Below are 22,027 nucleotides of genomic sequence, written 5' to 3'. Positions count from 1 at the left end.
TAGGTCTGCCGTAAAGCATATTGGTGTTTTGCTCTGTTGATATCCTGCTGATTTCCTTAGGGGGGGGCTAAGTTGTTGGTGCAGTTTGATAGCCACTGGTGCAGATTGTGTGGTTCATTGGCGTCCGCTGCATCCGGTTGGAGGGAGTGGTTGAGAGTGTTCATGAGTTGTGCTTCTGTGACTTTGCCTCAGCATCTGCCAGGGGAGCGGGGACGGGGGCATAGTGGCGTGCGGTGTAAAGGAATTCCATTTCCATTTCGAGGGAGCTATCCAGACCACTGGCTGAAGGGATGGCAGCAAATTCAACCAGATGATCTGAGGCTTCCTCCAGTGCAGACACGATGAGGGGAAGTGAATTAGAGTCACAGAGCTCATGAATCATTTGTCCACAGGACACGGTTTTATGATGGTATGTCTCTTTCCACAATAGTCTTTGGGCATCTCTTCCGGATTTGTGCTGTGGTATTGGTTCCACTATGGTGGCTCCTGAAGCGAGGCCGACAGTGTTGAGTCTGGCGCTAGTGGAGTTGATGATGGAGGGCGAGGCGGCAGCATTGGTGTCATCTGTGGTGGTGCCTGCCACAGTGCTGGAAGTAGAGGAGGAGCCAAGAATCTCTGTGCCGGCGTCAAGAGGGAACCCTGACCACCAGCGGGTGGCAGAGATGTGGATCTGAACAGCGCTGGGGCAGGAGGCATGAACAGGCCCTATGAGATATGAAGGTGCATGAAGGCGTGCCAGAAGGGGCCTTCAGCGAAGCAAAAATATGAAACATGTCATTGAGAATCGCTGAAAGATCAGACCCCAGTGCTGGAAAGTCCAAGTAGGCCAGTATTGACACCAGCGGGAACCGGGTGGGGCACCAACTCCGATAGTGGCACTACTAACTCTGGCTCTGAGGATGAAGATCCTTTGGGAGTTGCAGGGTGTGTAGGAGACTTAACTTTGGAATGTTTCTGGTGTTGCATATGCTTTTTCCTTTTACCGGAGGAGTAGAAGAAAGGTGACCTTGAGTGGGCCAGCGAACAATACCACTTGTAAGATTTGGAATCACGGTTCAAGCCCAAGCACCAGAGGTAGAAAGAGTGCAGTTTGAGCTCAAGCACCAGAGGTAGAAAGAGATTGGGTCGGTGAAGGACTCATGTCCCATGAAGTCCTTGTAGGCTTGACACCTGAACACTTTGGGGAGACATCTCCAAGCACTGTTACTTGTATCAGTTTTTTGTGCAGAAAAGTCTCACGCAAATTCAAGCAGAGAACAAGCTCCAGATCCACTCGGAAGGTTCAGAAAAATGGGAGCTTGAGTATCTGCTTCAGGGCAGGCACTATATGGTTTTGGTGAGGTCTTCCGGCGTTGATACAAAGCCAGAGCCACCTACCACTGCCATAGACTTGTAGAGTTTTCTCCATCCAGCTGACGCTTGGGATTATTTAACAGGTGAGGAAACTGCAAGTAGAAGTATCCATCAGAAGTACACATTTTTATTTGTGTTTGTAGGGTGAATGTGTATTCAAGCTGTACAGGTTTACAACTGTAAAAACTTAGAGCCAATAATTTCAAATACAAAGGAAATACGAAGACTGTAACATTTTGAAATGTTTTTAATTTTTCATTCGTTCATACTGTGGAATTTGCTGTAGAAATACTGTATAAAATAAGGCAGACCTTTGACAAAAACTGAATTCTGACACTTTGGAGTGTAAATCAAGAATCTCACTCAGATTTGACCATAGTAGTACGCCTCCCAATAAACATTATACCATTACCAAATTTTAAGAGAAGAACCGAAATTATCCTTGTTCGTATGGCAATGGTGTACTCCTTTATGCTTTAAAATCCTTCATTAAAACAGCAGACTGCGATTGAAACAAATGTAAAAAATATTTCACCATAAACATCTATTCTTAGAGAGCAATACAAATGTGTCATTTTATAGTATTTTCAATTTGCATTATGAAAATAAAAGGTCTATACATTATTCATATATTTTAATGATTATGAATCATGTAAATTTGAAATGCATCTATCGTCTGCTTTGGTGTTTATTTATAAATTCATAGAAAATATTAAACATTTAACAAAATAAATAAAACATTTCAATCATAGATGCTAATGATCAAGTCCTTTTATTTTTACATTAAATTACTAAATATAAGATTTCACGTTTCAGTAGTGCTCAGAAGTGAACAATTGCATTTCCAGTGACGTGAAAAAATAGACTGTATCTATCTTTCAAAGATCAAAAACTTTCATGAAATGCTGCGTTATAATAATGTCTTTTAAATATTACACCTCTAAGTGCTTAAAAATATACAGTGTTCTCGTAAACGGTCTGTGAAAAGACAGATTTTACTTTTCTTGCTTAAGTTGAGGTTAAAAGCAATATCTTTCAGGAACACGTTTCGGTATAATAAGGTGTCTCAAAACTGGAACAGTGAGGTCACCATGTGATGTCTGAGAAGCTTGACGGTGTTGAAAATGCAGCAATTGAGTGCATGCTACACTAGGTGGCCAACTTGCAGTCTGCAGCAATCATTCCTGTAATGATTCTTTTGTAGTCATATTGTCCGCAAGACTTATCTCAATAAGACAGATCAAAACATATCTGAAAAACCAGGAGTGGAGGTGACCTTCAAGAGGAATCCATGGATAAATGTGTATAAAAGGCGGCAAGTTAATCTAGTGGTGGCCGAAGAGTTCTCAGATGTTGTTCGTCTAGTCCTTTCCAATACTTAAAATTATTGTCAAGATGCTGCATTATGTTTGGCAGGTCTGCAAAAGCTAAAGATAATAAAACATCAAGCTGTTACAAATGTTAGAAAGAGTACTTTTTGAAAATTAAAAACAAATGTTCACATACTTGACTAGCTACATTTACTTTTGATTATTTCGTTAAGAAACAAAAGGATTATGATGTTTTGAAAACGTGAACTACTTCTATTAACCAAATCGTTTAAAGAGGCATTGCAAATTTATTTGGATAGTTTAAAATAAAACAGAAAATGTCACATTGCTAAGAACTTTAGTTTCAGTTGATTTTGTTTAGTTGAGCTGATGGCCGTGTAAGTGCTATTAACACTTCTTGTGAGTTCGAAGCTTAAAAGCCAATAAAACGTAGTTGGAAAAACACTGATGCTTTTGATACCGCGGACCTGTCTGGAATCAAGCTTAGGTCGTAAACTTATGAGTTTAGGAGAAGTCAGATATTCCATAAGGGGTGAACAATAAGAACGTCATCAAAGAACATAAATGTCACGAAGAGTTGATTGTAGTATAAAGTATTATACTACATAAACATAATTGCATCACCAAATTCGCCATATACGTGATTCAGCATAAATAATCACACAGTAATTCTACAGTATATGTCTGAAGGCAGACTAAGATTACATGCAGAAGTACAACAAATAGGTTGTTTGACAGACATACACACGTGTTTGTTTGTAGGAAAACCACCTTTTCTGTTTGGTCATCCCAGATCATCTTTTGCTAGGTCCTATATTTTTGCTGGCTTTAGAACGCTGAACAGTTTACACATGCTAACTAGTACTAAAGTGTCTGTGCTTCCACTTTAAACATGGTTAAATTGGCATGTTTTAAAATGACATAATTAACTTGCCTATAAGTCTCTGGTAGATGGTACAAGGCTTGTGGAATCGCATTTTACAGTTCTTAGGTATGCTATGCCTAGTGGCCCCTGTGATACACAATGACAATCTCTGCACAGGCCTATCATTAAGTAAAGAGGCCTACAAATGTAATTCGCTACTGCTAGGAACGCATTATGTTGCAAGGCTTGCCCTCTGAACAGACATCATGAAAGATCCTCGTCATTGCATGCTAGCTGAAGCAATCTCCCTTCTGGAAAGTACCAGTCTGAGTACGTGATGTTCTCAAGTTCTGTCACAAGATGGACCATGTGATATTAGGCACGTAGGCCACCTTGTGTAAAATCCTTTTCTATGCTTTTTGTTACTATATATGGTATGATAGGAAAAACGACCTCAGCCATAATGGAGAAGTAGTCATGCGTCAATCATACGTCAAAGCCAAAGAACCAATAAGACGTTGAATTATGTTTGTGGTTTAATACTATAAAAGATCATGTATTACTTCCTTGTATTAGGCTGCTCGAGTGTACACTAGTACAGAGCATCCTCCATGTACATGTCTTTCTATTCTATCCCTAATAAATTCATTATGTTTATCTAGAAGAGCTGGCTAACGGTCGTTTGTATCCTGAATGGGTGCTGAATAATTAGGCTTCTACATTTGGTGGAGAATGGAAGAACTGCGGTCTCGTTCAGCGAATAGCTTCCTTCAGCCCGGCTCCTGTTTCGGTTGGGGCGACAGCTGACCCATTGGACAGGGCCCCTCCTGCGACGGAGTTTGGAGCTGTCGTGAGTATCTATTGCTGCTTCGTGGTCCTGCTCTCGCTGTTTGCTCTTCTGTGTTTTCGGTGTAAATATTGCGAAAAAAGGGCGTTAACTGGGGTGTTTCGTTAATATGTTTCCTGCATAGAGTGGTTATGCATTTATGGTTAATATTTCTATTTGCCGTACCCCTTAGCCAGTTTTTTGTAATGATATTTGTTTTTCTTCTCTGTCTCCGGTGGCATGCCAAGGGCATTTCTTCCTCTGTTGTCCTCTGTTGCGGGCTCCAATAATGCACCTCGTGAAAACATTCAGATAGTTAACTATAACCGTCCGCAGGCTGCTAGCATTCTGTGTTAATTTGGTTCTTCCATTGTATTACACCATTTCCTTCCTCCCTGCGCTGCAGCTGTATACTTAGAATAGCTTCCTGTATTTCATGTAGCTTGTTACTGTTAAAAAAAGAAGTCCGAGGAATAGAGGCAACTAGTGGTGTTGCTTCAGAACACAGCGCGAGTCGCTGTTTGCAGTCCCCAGCCGGAGGGGCTGGTGCGGATAACTCTGGCCAGAGAGGGTGTTGTGGGCACCAAGCCAACCCCTGGTTAAAAGGGCGTTGCCGAGATGTGAAATGGAATGGTAGAGGTCCGTTCCAGGTTCTATGTGTACATTTAAGAGGAACTGGCATGTGATGTCAGCATCCTTGTGTTTATAGGAGTGATAGTGGTTCATTCCAGTAACTGGATGATAGTGGTTCATTCCAGTGGAGCAGGCAGGCTCTGTTTGTCGTGTTAAACAATTGTTATGTTATCTGTTTCCTGTGATATTGCAGCTCTTTGAACAATGCTTATGGCATATTGAACTATCGGCTACTCATGTGAAATGGTGTAAACTATAGATGCTGGTTTGATTACGTGTGTGTGTGTGAAAGTGGTTTTTGAGGTATAAATCTGTGTGTGTGTCTGAAAGTGGTTTTTGAGATATAAATAAGTGTGTGTGCGAAAGTGGTTTTTGATTGATGAAGGAAGGGTTGACAACAAGGTGGTGTAATGTGATTTATTTTGACTTCATGCATTTGCGATTTAGGATAAGAATTTTTAGAAAATTTAAGACTAGGTGGGTGGACTCCTGGGAGACATAATACAGATTTTTATGACAATTGACTGATTTAATCTGCAAACATCACACAGTACAAACCCCCCCTGCACTCGCTACATATTGATACAAGGGGTGGGAGTAGGATCACCCCACAGGGCTAATTGTACTGTGACCCTTGTCTATGGTTCTGCCGTCACATGTGGTTGCTTGACTTGTTCACCGCTATTGCGTTATCTGTGTGTCACTGGCCAAGGATCTGGTCCAGCTTCCAATATCATACAGCTGCACCCTGTCCCTCCTGACTATTCTGTCATCTCTTGATTCACCCCAAAGGATGCCAGTGTGGACGCCGTCACTAGCACCTTGGGTACTGTCTGATTTCAAACTTTGTGTGAGCTAAGGTGGACATGGCTGACTGAAATTGTGGCATGGATGCAGACCGGCTTGCTTCCTGCTTTTACTAATCAATAATTGCGGCTGGCAAAGAGAGGCTGCGTGTGTGAATATACCCATTGTTATCCCTTCTGTGTCACGGGGTATGAGCGGTGAAAAAAAAATACACCGACATCCTACTGTTTTCTGGAACGATTGTAATTGTCTTCGTGTTATGTAACAAAAGGCTAGGGTAAGACAGTCACGAGGAACCCTCTTAGTAAAGGCAAAGTAGAGACACATCAACATAGCCCCAAGGACAGTCCAGCGTACCAAATAGAGGCGAAAGAAGGCCTATAGGCACTACTGTACTTAGACTTTGACTTTGCAAGGAAAATGACAGTAGTGTTTCTGTAGCTTTGCGGACATGTGTGGTGCTTTACAATGCTGCCTACATGCTAGTTGCATATGGGATGTGCATTGAATGTGGGGCTGTCCTGTATGTGGAGGATAAAAAAAAAAAAGAGAAATAAATAAAGTGAACTGAAGAATGGTTTCCTCCACATGGTGGGGGGGCTGACAAGGGCAGGGAAGATTGGAGGACGAAAAAAAAAAACAAAAAAAAGAGAGATAATAGGGGCTTGTCAAGCTCTCTTCCTGTGACAAGTGCACAGTCACAGGAACAAAATATCGATTTTGTTTGAAGACATTTGGGAAATACACTACAGCGTGAGGGCACCACAGCAGGGACCAAACACTCTGAGCTGCCTCTACAACAGCAGGCAGAGACGGAACGTGAAAGCCGCACCCTGGAATGGCGTTTGATGGATGAGGAAGTGAAAAATAAAAGCAAAACGTAAGAGACCTTGTGAAAGAATTAGACAGTTATTCCATAGCCAGGGTAAAGAGGAAGTGGCTAATGCAATTAGAAAAAATGAACAGAAGTACGAACAGATATCAAATGAAATGGAAAAATGTATTGGCAAGGGGCGAGGGGCGAGAGGGATCACACAATTTACTATGGGATATGTCCACGTATGCACATCACACAATCCATAACATCAAGATGTGGAAGGAGGTGCTCAGCAATACAAACACACAGCTGGAGATCACAAGACACAGTCTCTCGACGTACATAAAAATGTACAGAGTTAAACAGAATAATAGCCATGGGAAGGGCTGCTTTGGAAGGATCTGGATACATTGTTTAGCATTATTGTACCATGAGATTGGTGGGAGGATTGTAAGAAGGCGATACACTGGCCTGAAATATGTGGCCACTACTCCAATTACTACACTATAATTTGACACTACACTGAGTATGGGAAAGGTTTGCAAGTAGACAAGGGATGGCTGTAACATGCTTACACACTGTAGAAAATTTAAGTTTAATTGTTAAGTTATCACACGTAATAAGACACAAAATTCAGACTTTATTACTTGTTATTTGCTTTAAAAGTACTGCAAAGAGCATTGTACAGCAAAAATAAAAGCGTCAAGATAACTCCAGTGATTAATGTACCTGCTGGGGAGGAATGAGAGTTTTGGACAGTGGCATTTTTGACTGAAAGATAGTGCAGATGGTTAATATGCAGGCTGCAAAGGATGTGTATTATGAAAAAAAAAAAACAGTATTTTATGTGGATGGCACAGTGGGTTACTGCTTTTGTCACAGAGATTCTTTAGTTACTGTACAGTTCATAATAGTAATCTAGCACATTGAGCTATGAACTGCAATTAAGGAGCTGCATGCCAACTGCATAGCACAAATTAGAAAGCTGTTTTTTCCCAGTCTTTCATTTTAAAGTGCTGTAAAGTGCTCCAACACCTACACTGGTATGAGAGATGCTATAATAAAAATTAATTAAATGTGACAAAAAGGATAGGGAGAGAAGAGAGGCACTTATGGTTAAAAATTGAAAAGTTGTTCGCCAAGATGCAGCACCAACATTTCCAATAAAATGTTTAGATTTTTGCATATTTTTTCAATATAAAAAGAATGATTTCATGTTTGAAATTTAAATTGTGCAAATTGCTTGGGGGTACCTGGCTTCCAGTAACGTTTCACTGGTGGTCCCCAGGAGTAAAAAGGTTAGGAACCACAGGTGTACAACAAATTAGAACTTTCTTATGTAGGGATTACATTTAAAAATATTTGACCCATGCAAAGGTTGCCAAAATTCTTACAGTGAACAAATTTAGGGGGTCATTCTGACCTCGGCGGTAAAAGGCGCCTACCGCCGGTCAGGAATCCTCCATAATCCCGCCGCGGTCGCGGAAACCCGCCACGGTCATTCTGACCCGCAGAAGGCAAACCTCCGAAAATCCGACCGCCACAACAGACCGCCAGACCAGCGGTCGGCGGAAAAGTGGAGGTGACAAAACCTCCACCGTCACGCCAACAGAAATACGCCCATGCCATTACGACCCACGAATCCACGCGGCGGTCATTCAAACGCGGTATTCCATTGGCGGGACACACCGCCGCGGTCAGAATACACACAAACGAACAAAACTCAGCCACATTGGACGATTTGAATCCCACACACCTGATACACATACACACACCACTCCCACACACACAATACAATATAAAACACCCACCCACATCACCCACAAACCCCTACGCTAAAAAATTTGTAAAGAAGGCAAGAGCGAGACACCAGCATCCAGAAAATAACAGCCACAGCCACTCAACACCATCACCCACACACTATCCACACACAAAACAACACACACCACCACACTCAACTCACTTAAATACACATACTCCACCCCACACATCATACACACCACCCCATGGCACCCCAAAGACAACCCCGCTTCACAGACGAAGAACTCAGGGTCATGGTGGAGGAAATCGTTCGGGTAGAGCCCCAGCTGTTCGGCACACAGATACAATACACCAGCATTGCCCAGAGGACGGAGCTATGGCAGAGGATTGTCGACAGGGTGAACGCAGTGGGACAGCACCCCAGAAATCGGGAAGACATCAGGAAGCGATGGAACGACCTACGGGGGAAGGTGCGTTCCATGGTATCCAGGCACAACATCGCCGTGCAGAAGACTGGCGGAGGACCCCCACCTCAACCCCCACAATTCACATCATGGGAGGAGGAAGTCTTGAACATCCTGCATCCTGACGGCCTCGCAGGAGTCGGCGGAGGAATGGATACTGGTAAGTTGAAGCTTCAATACTGCTTCCCCTCCACCTGCATGCCAAATCATACCCCAACCCTCACCCCCATCCTCGAACCCCACCCTCACCCCCACCCCCATCCTCACCCCCACCCTCACCCCCACCACCATCCTCACCCCCACCACCATCCTCACCCCCACCCCCAGCACACCTATTCCCCGCCAATGTCTCACCATCACAACCCACACATCCCAAAACCTAGGCCTGCATGCGTCCACTAAGCATGGACACCCATCACCAAAGCATGCCCAATGCATATACACATCCCCCCCACAAGCCACCCTCACCAAAGCCCCCACACACGAATGCCAGCACTTGGGGACACGAGAACCCATAGATACACCCATATGCCACTCATTGAAACTATAACCATACCTCTATACCCCTGCAGGACCCGACCGTCAACACACCGCGGCGGAGGGGCCAGAATTCTCCACACCCCCCACCCAAGAGGCCGTCAGCGATGACAGCAGCTCTGTCGACCTGGACACCGATGACCAGCCCGGACCATCAGGGACCTCTGGACAGTCGGTTCCCCTCACACAGGCCCAGGCCACTACAGACCCTAACCCCTCTGGGAACACCAGCACAGCTCCCACCCAGCGGGCCCATGCCTCTGTCTCCAGGGCGCGTCAATCTGCGGTGTGTCTACCACTACAGGGCACCCAGGATAACCCACCACCCCAACAACAACAGGGACCTGGGGGCAGTGGTAGTGGGCACACCGGCCAGGGGGCAGAGGCCCAGGGAAACAGGGGAACTCGGAGGGCAGCTGTGCGACAGGGGGGGGAGGAGAGGCCCAGGGAACCCACTCTCCACGAGGTCCTCACCACCATCATGGGAGCATACAACCGCTCCCAGGAGACGATGGCGACGGTACTGGCCCGGTTCCAGGAGATCCAGGCACTGCAGGAGGAACACTATCGGGGGTACAGGGAGGACATCAGAGCCATCAACACCACCCTGGTTACCATGGTAGGGCTGCTGCAGGACCTCGTCAACACCAGGGCGGACACTGAACAACACCCAAGGGCCCCTGCCACTAGCCTGGACCAAGAACAGCCAACCACCTCCGCCGGCGCTAGTGGACAGGAGGCCCCCGCACAGCAGCAGCCCACCAGACCCCCACCTCCTGCAGGAGAAGAACCACCCCGCAAGAGGGCACTGAGATCTCGCAAGAAGACAGAGTAGGATGTCAAGACCCCCGCCAGCAATGGATACCACCTGATGTCATCCCACTGTCCCACATTGTCACCCTGTCCATCCTTGAACTGCCCATGCTCCATCTCTCCACAGGCCTCTGGACAATGCACCTGTGTGACTGTTACTCTGGACTCTGCCATGGACATTCCTTCACCATAGCCCCCACCCACTTGAAACCACCCATCCCATTTTGAGCACTTAAATAAACACCTATTTTGCACCAAAATATCTGGAGTCTGGCTGTGATTTCAATATATTGTAATTGACATGACAGTGCAAATATGTCCTTGTACATGGTGAAGTCAACAAACAGCTGCCACAAAGCTGTAGTCCATGGGGAAACGAAGCACAGGACTCGTAGTGGGGACCCCAGATCTGAAATAGGGAGGGAAAAGCCAAAACTCAGTCATCATACACTGGGGCAAATAGACAGGCAGCAGAGATGCAGGAGAGTAGTTAACATTTACTAAATTATCTTTGAAATGTTACCTGTGTCCTATTGGAAGTACTGTTCAATGATTCTGTCCCTGTTGTCTGTTTCAGCCCCGTCGTCTTCCTCCTCGTCACTCTCCTCAGGTTCCACCGCTGCCACAACACCACCGTCTCGACCATCCTCCTGCAGGAAAGGCACCTGGCGACGCAAAGCCAGGTTGTGAAGCATGCAGCAGGCCACGATGATGTGACACACCTTCTTAGGTGAGTACATTAGGGATCCACCTGTCATATGCAGGCACCTAAACCTGGCCTTTAGGAGGCCAAAGGTGCGTTCGATCACCCTCCTAGTACGCCCATGGGCCTCATTGTACCGTTCCTCTGCCCTGGTCCGGGGATTCCTTACTGGGGTCAGTAGCCACGACAGGTTGGGGTACCCAGAGTCCCCCACTAGCCATACACGGTGTCTCTGTAGCTGTTCCATCACGTAAGGGATGCTGCTATTCCTGAGGATGTAGGCGTCATGCACTGACCCTGGGAATTTGGCATTTACATGCGAGATGTACTGGTCAGCCAAACACACCACCTGGATGTTCATTGAATGGTAATTTTTTCTGTTCCTGTACACCTGCTCCCTGTCTCTTGGGGGAACCAAAGCCACATGGGTCCCATCAATGGCACCAATTACGTTGGGAATATGTCCAAGGGCGTAGAAATCACCCTTCACTGTAGCCAATTCGCCCACCTCAGGGAAAATGATGTAGCTCCTCCCGGATTTCATCAGGGCAGACAACACTCTGGATAACACCTTCGAAAACATGGGCTGAGACATCCCAGAAGCAATTCCCACGGTTGTCTGAAATGACCCACTTGCCAAGAAATGGAGTACTGACATGACCTGCACCAGAGGGGGAATCCCTGTGGGTTGGCGGATGGGGGACATCAGGTCGGGCTCCAGCTGGGCACACAGTTCATGGATAGTGGCACGGTTAAGACGGTAGGTCAGGATAATGTGGCGTTCTTCCATTGTCGACAGGTCCACCAGCGGTCGGTACACGGGAGGATTCATCCGTCTCCTCGCCCAACCCAGCGGACGGTGCCTAGGAAGGACAACATGGAGCACACAGTCAAGCAACCCACAGGTACGTACTCACAGCTAGCACAGTAAACGATTCTCTATGCAGTGAATGGCGTGTCTGAGTGGCTATGCAAGGCCTAGGCCTGTGTGACGCAGTTGAAATTGAGCCATGTGGGCCCTGGAAATGGCGGCTGCCTGACCTGTGAAGTGTGACAATGGGATGTGAGGTCAATGCGCTGGCGTGGCACACCGCGGCGGGCGGCGGGCCAAGACCGCGGCGCCAAGCCGCATTGGTTAACATTGAAGCCTATGGGTTTCAGGAGCCAATGGCGAAGGGCGCCGGCGGTGGCGGGACGCACCGCCGCGGTACGCACCGCCGCGGACGTGACCGCCATTTTCTATCTACTTATCCACTTGCGACTTGAACTTTCACAGGAGAGGACCTATACTGCAAGTGTTGCTGTGACCTCGGTCTGGAAGGGACAATGGCTGCTGCACCTGGGGAAAGGGCCCCTGCCTTCACTGGAGAGGAGTTGGAGAAACTTGTGGATGGGGTCCTCCCCCAGTATGCGCTACTCTACGGTCCTCCAGACCAACAAGTGAGTTTAATTCTATCTGGATTTGGGGCCACTGGCTGGCTTGGGGGCCTGGCGGGGGGCCTGGCGGGGATGGGGGGCATGTTGGGCCTGGCGGGGGGCATGGCGGGGGGCCTGGCGGGGATGGGTGGCATGTTGGGCCTGGCGGGGGGCATGGCGGGGGGCCTGGCGGGGATGGGGGGCATGTTGGGCCTGGCGGGGGGCCTGGCGGGGGGCCTGGCGGGGGGCCTGGCGGGGATGGGGGGCATGTTGGGCCTGGCGGGGGGCCTGGCGGGGATGGGGGGCATGTTGGGCCTGGCGGGGGGCATGGCGGGGGGCCTGGCGGGGATGGGGGGCATGTTGGGCCTGGCGGGGGGCATGGCGGGGGGCCTGGCGGGGATGGGGGGCATGTTGGGCCTGGCAGGGGGCATGGCGGGGGGCCTGGCGGGGATGGGGGGCATGTTGGGCCACTGGCAAGGAAAATGCTGACAAACTTGAACGTGGTATTTCTCCCTCCCTGTACGTGTCACATAGGTCCGCGCCCATGAGAAGATCGGGATTTGGCGTGCCATCGCCAAGGAAGTCCGGACCCTGGGGGTCCACCATCGACGGGGCACCCACTGCCGCAAGAGGTGGGAGGACATCCGCCGCGGGACCAAGAAGACTGCCGAGTCTCTGCTGGGGATGGCCTCCCAACGTAGGCGGGGTGCCTGCCGTCAACTGAGCCCCCTGATGTTCCGGATCCTGGCGGGGTGGCCTACCCTGATTTGGATGGGCGCGTGAGGGCAGCACAGCAGACACAAGGGGGTGAGTACAAGCATTATCTACTCTGTTGTCGCGCAGTGGAGGTGTCTGGGTGGGGGAGGAGGGCTGGGGGTCCCCCTAGGCCAGGGCGATATCTGTAGGCTGGGCACCCCCGTAAGCCCCTGTGTCCCCAGCCACCACCCTCAGTAGTTTGTCAGTACAGCCATCCCTGGGCCGTGTCATCCATGGGTGCAGTTGTCAACTCTAGGCGTGTAGGGCATGTTCCACGGAATGCGTAGCGGACCCCAAGTGCGCAACTTAGTGCAGGGGGCATCTGTGTCTGTCATGTCCGCTAACTGTACCGGAGATCCATGTAATCAATATCCCTTTATTTCTCTCTCCCCCCCCCTTTTTGTTTGTCTTTCTGTGCTTGTGTGCATCAGCATCATCAGGCGGAGGAGAAGTGGCATCGGGGCAGGAGGGAGCTGCATCTCACATGGCCCAGGAGGGCCATGCCACAGAGTCAGACTGGACCAGTGAGACGGAGGGCGAGGGGAGCTCCACGACGGGGACGACTGGACCCTGCAGCGACACGGACACGTCCTCGGAAGGGGGCTCCCTTGCGGGGGTGGCACCATCCGTGTCCCCCGCCATTACAGGTACAGCCGCCACCCAGCGCACCATCACCGCCCTCCCAGCAGCCCCTCAGCGTTCGCCCCGTGCCCGCTCTGCCAGGAAGCCGGGCATCTCCTTCGCCCCAGGCACCTCAGGCCCTGCCCCTGTTACCCCCGCTGCCCTCAGTGAGGAGGTCATTGACCTCCTCCGAACGCTCATTGTTGGGCAGACTACCCTTTTGAATGCCATCCAGGGGGTGGAGAGGGAGGTTCATCGCAGCAATGCGTACCTGGATGGCATTCATTCGGGTCAGGCTGCCCATCAGCGATCGTTCCAGGCTCTGGCCTCAGCACTGACGGCAGCCATTGTCCCTGTCTCCTGCCTGCCTCTACTAACTCCCTCCTCCCAGTCTCCTGTTCCTCTGCCTGTCCCACCCACACCATCAGACCAGCCTGCACACACCTCAACACCCAAGAGAAGCTCATCCAAACATAAGCACCACAGATCACGCAGACATTCACACACGCAACATTCCGATGCAGACATGCCAACAGTCACTACCACCTCTGTGACCCCCACCTCCTCGTCTCCCTCCTCCCTCCCTGTGACGTCTACACTCACACCTCCATTCACCTCACCATCAGCCAGTGTTTCCATCACCAGCACACCCTCCACTCCAGTCCGCACACGTGCAGTCACCACCCCCACTGCCATTTACACGTCCCCTGTGTCCTCTCCCACTGTGTCTGTCACCCCCTCTTCCACACCACACAAACGCAGCCACCCACCCACCCAACAGCCATCCACCTCACGACAGCCTATCCCTCCTGCACCTGCACCCAAAGACAGCAAACGTGACTCACCTACAACCACATCCTCTCCCTCCACTCCCATTCCCACTGTACCTACCACTCTCCATTGTCCCAAGAAGCTCTTCCTCGCCACTACTAACTTCTTTCCTGACCCTGAGCCCCCCCCTCCTTCTCGTCGGGGTAAGAAGAGCACCTCAGCCACCACCAGCCCTGCAGCCCCCTTGACAAGGGTGCAGGGGTATTGGAGCCCGCCAGCCCGCATGTCTGGATCTTCGCCCAGCAGCAAGGGGACAGCCAGCCCACCCCCTGGGAAGAGGAGCAGAAGGCGGAAGGGGCGCCGCAGGAGCCCGCCTTCTACATCCCCCCCGGACAGCACCCAGAGACAGTCACCAGCCACAGCTCCAAAGGGAGGAAAGGGCCACAGGCCCACGACTAAGGAGGGCAAGGGCAGCAAGTCGGAGAGGTCAGGCAGCAGGCCTGCTGCCCAGGAGGAGCCCACAACCCCCATAGCCGCTGCCCCGGGAGGAACCGGCACAGCTGCCCCGGGAGAGCCCACCACCCCCATAGCCGCTGCCCAGGGAGGACCCAGCCCAGCTGGCCAGGAGGGCCCCACCACCCACAGCCCAGGTGGGCATTGAAGGAGCACCATCCCCGCTGCCCAGGAGGGCACCACCAGGCAATGAACAGTTGGCCATAGACCGGCCGCCGTCTCAAGAACCGCTGAACTGGGCCCGCCGTCTCAAGAACCGCTGAACTGGGCCCTTCAAGGCAAGGAGCGCTGAACTGGGCCCCGCCGTCTCAAGCACCGCTCCGCTGGGCCCCGCCGTCTCAAGAACCGCTGAACTGGGCCCCGCCGTCTCAAGAACCGCTGAACTGGGCCCTTCAAGGCAAGGAGCGCTGAACTGGGCCCCGCCGTCTCAAGCACCGCTCCGCTGGGCCCCGCCGTCTCCAGAACCGCTGAACTGGGCCCCGCCGTCTCAAGCACCGCTCCGCTGGGCCCCGCCGTCTCAAGAACCGCTGAACTGGGCCCCGCCGTCTCAAGAACCGCTGAACTGGGCCCTTCAAGGCAAGGAGCGCTGAACTGGGCCCCGCCGTCTCAAGCACCGCTCCGCTGGGCCCCGCCGTCTCCAGAACCGCTGAACTGGGCCCCGCCGATTCAAGCACCGCTCTGCTGGGCCCCGCCGTCTCAAGAACCGCTGAACTGGGCCCCGCCGTCTCAAGAACCGCTGAACTGGGCCCTTCAAGGCAAGGAGCGCTGAACTGGGCCCCGCCGTCTCAAGCACCGCTCCGCTGGGCCCCGCCGTCTCAAGAACCGCTGAACTGGGCCCTTCAAGGCAAGGAGCGCTGAACTGGGCCCCGCCGTCTCAAGAACCGCTCCGCTGGGCCCCGCCGTCTCAAGAACCGCTGAACTGGGCCCTTCAAGGCAAGAACCGCTGGCCCTTTGGCAGACGTGGCAAGGCAGGATCTATCTCGGGCAGGGCTGCAGGATGTCCTCTGGCCAACTTGCCTCCTCCAGTGGCAGTGGGGTCTGTTATGGACTGTATGGACCGTGGCTTTGCTCTCCCCAGGATGGCCCAGTGGGCAGGCCACCCACTGTATGGACTGTTTGGACTGTGGCTTTGCTCTCCCCAGGATGGCCCAGTGGGCAGGCCACCCACTGTATGGACTGTATGGACTGTGGCTTTGCTCTCCCCAGGATGGCCCAGTGGGCAGGCCACCCACTGTATGGACTGTATGGACTGTGGCTTTGCTCTCCCCAGGATGGCCCAGTGGGCAGGCCACCCACTGTATGGACTGTATGGACTGTGGCTTTGCTCTCCCCAGGATGGCCCAGTGGGCAGGCCACCCACTGTATGGACTGTATGGACTGTGGCTTTGCTCTCCCCAGGATGGCCCAGTGGGCAGGCCACCCACTGTATGGACTGTTTGGACTGTGGCTTTGCTCTCCCCAGGATGGCCCAGTGGGCAGGCCACCCACTGTATGGACTGTATGGACTGTGGCTTTGCTCTCCCCAGGATGGCCCAGTGGGCAGGCCACCCACTGTATGGACTGTTTGGACTGTGGCTTTGCTCTCCCCAGGATGGCCCAGTGGTCATGGAGTCCCCTCGTGGATCTGGCGTCGTGTACTCAAGTGGCTGAGGTGCCCCCCCTTCCCTTCCCCCTGAGGTGCCTGTCCTATTTTCTTTCTGATGCCCCTGCAGTGTTCTCTCCGTGGAGTTCTTGTCGTGGGACTGGGCCTTGCCCCTTTGCACAGGACCCCTGTGATCCACGGACAGTGGTTGGACTACATTTAGTAGCTGTATATATTTTGTACATAGTTTATTTATTTATTGGGATTACTGGTGTCCATATTTCAATATATCTGCCCGTTTATGATCTCGTCTTTTGGTCTTTGCATTATCTCGGTGGGGGGTGGTTTGTGGGTTGTGACAGTGATCTGTGGGAATGCATTGATGTGTGTGTTGTAGTGGGTGTGGGTGGGTGGGTGTGTGCCGGTAATCTTTTCCCTCCCCTGTGTCGTAGGTGCAGTACTCACCGATGTCTTCCGCGCCGCCGGGCGTGCTCCTGGTATATGAGCAGGTATAGGAGTGCGGGGATGACCTGCAACTCTGGTTCCATACTGCCGGAATCTCGCGTGGAGTGCGTAGAGGTGAGCGTTTTCCCGTTCGTAGTCTGTTTCCGCCGTGTTCTTATCGGCGGTGCTCCCGCCCCGGAAAAGGTGGCAGATTGGTGGGTCGTAATAGGGTGGGCGGTACATTGTCTGCCGCCTGGCTGTTGGCGGGAACCGCCGCGCTGTTTGTTTGTACCGCCGTGGCGGGCGGAGTGTTAAGTTGGCGGGCTGTGTTGGCGGTTCCCGCCAGGGTCAGAATTGCATATTTTAGACCGCCGGCCTGTTGGCGGCTTGGCCGCCGCTTTATCACCGACCGCCAGGGTCAGAATGAGGGCCTTAGTCTGGAGGGAACAGAGGATTCATTTGCAGCAGTTAACAATATGTTGTCAGGAGTGTGGAATTTTATAAAATGTCTAAATTGTCCATGGGACAGTTTGTGTCATCAGTCTACTTGTCCTGTAAAAAGACATGCATATTTTCCTCCTGCTAAAATGGTGTTTACAAATATTGTCTAGGAGTTCGATTTCCTGGTCTGCCTCATTAAATGCTAGCTCATGTATAAAAGCTGTAAATTTGCACTAATGCAGGAACAGATACCATGGGTGTACTTTGTGATTTTCTTTGAGAATTCTGCCATAAACTGGTTATCACAGATCTTTTGTTATTTGAATTCTGTCTCTCTGTTTATTGGCTGGCTTCAGTGGTAGTGACACCATTCTGCTCTTCCATACGAAGAATATTGGCACAAAGTAGTTTTGGCACAAAGTAGTTTTGTTCATGCCAGGAACTACTATGGCAATGTGTAACTTTGATGAAAAGGTTACATTGATTTTTCCTGTTATGAATATAAATGTTGGAAATACCACCATGCATCCGCACATTTTACTAAATGATGCTTCAAAGAAATGACACCTAAAAGATCATGGTAGTTTAGCAGAATGTTTCTTTCCTAGTTACATTGTTTGTGAAGGTATTTTGAAAGCAAGGAATAACAAAATTTTGCTTTTATTTGTAGTTCCATAACCCTGGTTGTGTATTTCTTCATAGCTCTATAGAGTACATACTAATAATTTAGTCATGTTCAATGAAAGAAGAGATATAGAAATTAAAAGAAGTGTTAAATGTGATGAATTGTAAATAATATAAGGAAATAACAGATATATAAAATGTGGGTTGTTGTTGGGGTGTAGAGTGAGTTAATGATGTAATAGCAAATTTCTACTAAGGTGTATTGATATTTAAAATAAACACATTAGTGCAGTAATAATAATTACACATGACGTGTTAGTGAATGCTCGATTTCACTTAATGAGAGGCTAAAAGAAAATAACACAAGTGGATGTTTAAACATCTGCAGTACATGTAGTATGTTGAAGTCATGTGAGTGCAACCAGGGTGTCAAAAGGGCAATGAATGAAAGAAAAAAAAAAAAATGCAGCACATTTGTCACAAATGTGTTTTATTTTTATGGTATTTTATTTTATGCATTTATCTGCCAGGTCCCGTCCCTATATTAAATTGTAGCAGTTAAGATTACCTTCCCCATTTCTGAAAACCACAGACTCTGGGCGTGACTCCAAGGGCAAAGCCACGGATTGTTGCGATATGTTACCATGACGTTCCAAGTAGAAATGTAAAATAAATGTACAGCTGAATGGAATAGGATTTTTTTTATATACACCCTGGACGCAGGATGTATGTATCTACGTAGGAGTATTTTTCTATCCATGTTTTTCCCTAGGTTTCAGAACATGGACGAGAAGATGTGGTTTCTGTATCCGTCTGTCTATGTTACGTTTTATGTTTTCATAATTAATGGGAGTCTTCCGTGGTACATCTTAAATGAGCGCAGTGAAATGGATTGCCTTCATGTGTTGGTAGATTGCAACTAAATATTCTCCAAACTGGTTTTGGGTATTGAAAATACCTATATTAGGATAGAGTTATTACTACCTTAGGATGTGCTATGTAGTACTGCAATACAGCTATGAGTAATATACCTCTGATGATGAGGGTGCCAAATATAAATAAATAAAATAAATATAATATCTTAAAGGAACATCAGCATTTCAGAACATCACACTTGTACGAGAAAGGGGAAGTGACTTCTGATGGCGGTGATGCCTGCAAAGTCCCAACCCTTCCAGCATTGATGCAGATATTCTGGGTGTTGAAATAGAATAATAGGATACAATGCTATGTTAAAAAATTATACTGGCTGTATACCAGTGTAACATGTGTTTTCGCCTGACCTTTGGATCACCATTTGTTTGGTGAAATAGTTTGTGTGAATATTCCACTGTTACTGCTTGTAATTGTTATTTATTTTTTTGTGTTTATTTGAGTTTAAGAGTGTGCTAGTTACCCCATAAACAAGTCAGATATGTCCCTTTATAAGATTTTGTGCATCTGCAGAGCGGTTCTAGATTGATGCAATACCGCTTGCTTCATTGGTCAAGAAAGGCACCCTTGACAAAGTTGTCAAAGTGAGCACCGACTGAGATACTGTTTGACTGGCCTATGAACATGTCTGGTGCTGAGAAGTTATTATCTGATAGGACATTTTGACAGCAGTTTGCCTTACCTTCAGCATTAGGTGCTGCAGGCCCTTCCTGGCTGGACAGCACTACCTGGACATGATCTCCAACAGGGAGATTGGGCTTGGGTCTCCTGAAAAGTAGGAGGGAATGACCTCCTGGATCCACAGCTATTACACCAAGAAGGTACACCACCGGAACACAACTGCATCCTGGAGACTGGGTGTGGGTAAAGGCCACACCAGACGTCACTGCCTTCAACCACGGTGGAGGGGACCATGCCAAGTCCTGTTGACAACAGCCACAGCAGTCAAGTGTGAGGGCATCACATCCTGGGTCCATACCTCACACACCAAGAAGGCCGCTGGACCAAAGGACGACCAGTCGCCAACAAAGTTGCCGATGAGAGTAATGACACCTTCACCACAGCGGTACAACCTTCGTTCAACAAGCGCCACCAGTCAACACTGACGGAACTGCTCGTGCTACACTCCCACAGGAGTCGGAGAGTGTAAGTGGGTTCCCCAGTACACCAGAGCATTGTTCTTGGGCTGCTCGTGCTGCAACCCCACAGGAGTCGGAGGGTGCAAGCGGGTCCTTCAAGACACCAGGATTCTCTTTCAGAACTGCTCGTGCTACTCTCCACAGGAGTCGGAGAGTCAAGCAAGGCCACTTAAGTATTAAAGACATCAGGATATAAATGAACAGAATACTAAAAGTCCGCTAGAAAAATTTGCGCCAAGAGGTACAGATCCCAGTCCTACGGAAGCGGCTGGTCACTAGGATCAGTGCGGTTTGTAGCCCCATTGGGAGGTGCCTCTTCCAATTAGGAATACAGCAAAAATAGGACAAAAGGGCCATCCCTCTGGTCAGTGGACTATCGCACCCAAGTCCCTTAGAACTGGACACTGGGATTCATCCCTTTATACTCTGCATAACTACAAGCGTCAAATAGCATTCAATGTCGCACCGAAAATATACAGAAGGAATAGACTACTCGTGTGTCACTCCTACAGGAACAAGGAGGTATCAAAGGTTACATACCAATAGAACTCGTTTCAAGTGCTAGCCACATCTGACCACACCCTATAAGGCGACATGGATTTATGATTACAACGTAAGAAAAAGGAGCAGAAGAAGTGGCCCGTGGTGGTCACAGCATTACTCACCCCAGTAGCAGCTATAGTAATAACAACAATCCTGATAGTATATAAAGACGACATACACATTCCATGGCTCGACCAGGAACACTACATCCCCAAAAATGGCCAAGGTGAAAGAACAACAGGTGGTGAGAACAACAATATCTCAAAATAACATGAGAGGGTGGAGGATAAAACAAAATGGGTGAAATATACAAAATGGAAAGAAGATGGAGAAGATTATAAGGACAATACATTTGTGCAAATGGTATCAATGTACAAAGAACTAGCAAATGTGTCTGATTGTTATATATGTACCCACCTACCGACCACTAGCCAGGAGAAAAGAAATTACACTTAGATGCCCCTCACAGAATTCGTGGCATGTAACATATTAGATAATATGTTAGGGGGAAATTTAAAAGAAATGAGAACAAGGAAAAGGGAAAAGGAGAGAATAAGAGAAAATATAAAGATAGGAGAAATGAGGAGAAAAAGGGATGACTATGGTTTGGAAGACGAACCTTATGTAGGTGATATGCAAGGAAAATTGGTAGAAAGAGTGTAAAATAAATTGAAGGAAAAAGATAGAAGGAGAAGAAAGAAGTGTAGGAGATTAGAACCCGAAGAAAGAAGAAGAGGATTTATTGAATGCATTTACAACAGAAAGAGGGAAGGGTTACACTGAAAGGGATCATGGCTCAGAACAACGAATACCATGCCTGGCCATAGATACAGAAATAAAGGCACCATGGTGTTTAAAATGCTCAAGAGGTAACGCAGACACTAGCAAACACAGAATTGATGTGGGACATAGTATTTGCAATACAACATTGAGCCTGGACTACAAAAGAAATGACACAACAGGCTTGTCCATAGGCCTGACACCTCCCAAAGGAATATTTATTATATGTGGGACATCTGCATTTTTTTTGAATTGCCAGCAGGTTGGCAAGGTACCTGCTACCTAGCATTCGTGCTACCAAAAATGGCACATAGAACAGAATTAGAGAAGGGGGAAAAGAGAACACTTGGCGGGGAGCGCAGGAAGAGGACACCAACATGGGGAATATAAGAAAGGAAATAGAGGATATAAAAAAGGAAGAAGAAGGAGCTGGGAAAGTGGCAGATGGGACAGACGTCAGAGGAATGCTGGATCGAGTAGCAGCATGGTTCAGGGGTTGGGGTACCTGGTTGGTAGAGGTACTAGCGATAGGGATCGTGGCACTGATAACGATA

At 48.9% G+C, this 22,027-nt stretch overlaps 1 protein-coding gene across 3 annotated transcripts in view; it reads right to left on the bottom strand.

Moving 5' to 3' along the window:
- Positions 1-1,585: 1,585 nt before the first annotated feature.
- Positions 1,586-22,027, bottom strand: part of PDE8A (phosphodiesterase 8A) — a 2,216,737-nt gene continuing 2,196,295 nt past the window's right edge. For 2 of the 3 annotated variants that reach the window (XM_069222557.1, XM_069222555.1), the window contains exon 22: positions 1,586-2,780. In XM_069222557.1, coding sequence (XP_069078658.1) covers positions 2,674-2,780 — 107 coding nt within the window. In that variant the 3' untranslated portion in view covers positions 1,586-2,673. The remainder of the gene's footprint in view (positions 2,781-22,027) is intronic. The other variant, XM_069222556.1, reaches the window with a different exon arrangement.

Source organism: Pleurodeles waltl, chromosome 3_1 (genome assembly GCF_031143425.1).
Source record: "Pleurodeles waltl isolate 20211129_DDA chromosome 3_1, aPleWal1.hap1.20221129, whole genome shotgun sequence".
Classification (NCBI taxonomy): Eukaryota; Metazoa; Chordata; class Amphibia; order Caudata; family Salamandridae; genus Pleurodeles; species Pleurodeles waltl.
This window is presented reverse-complemented; position numbering and strand designations above follow the sequence as displayed.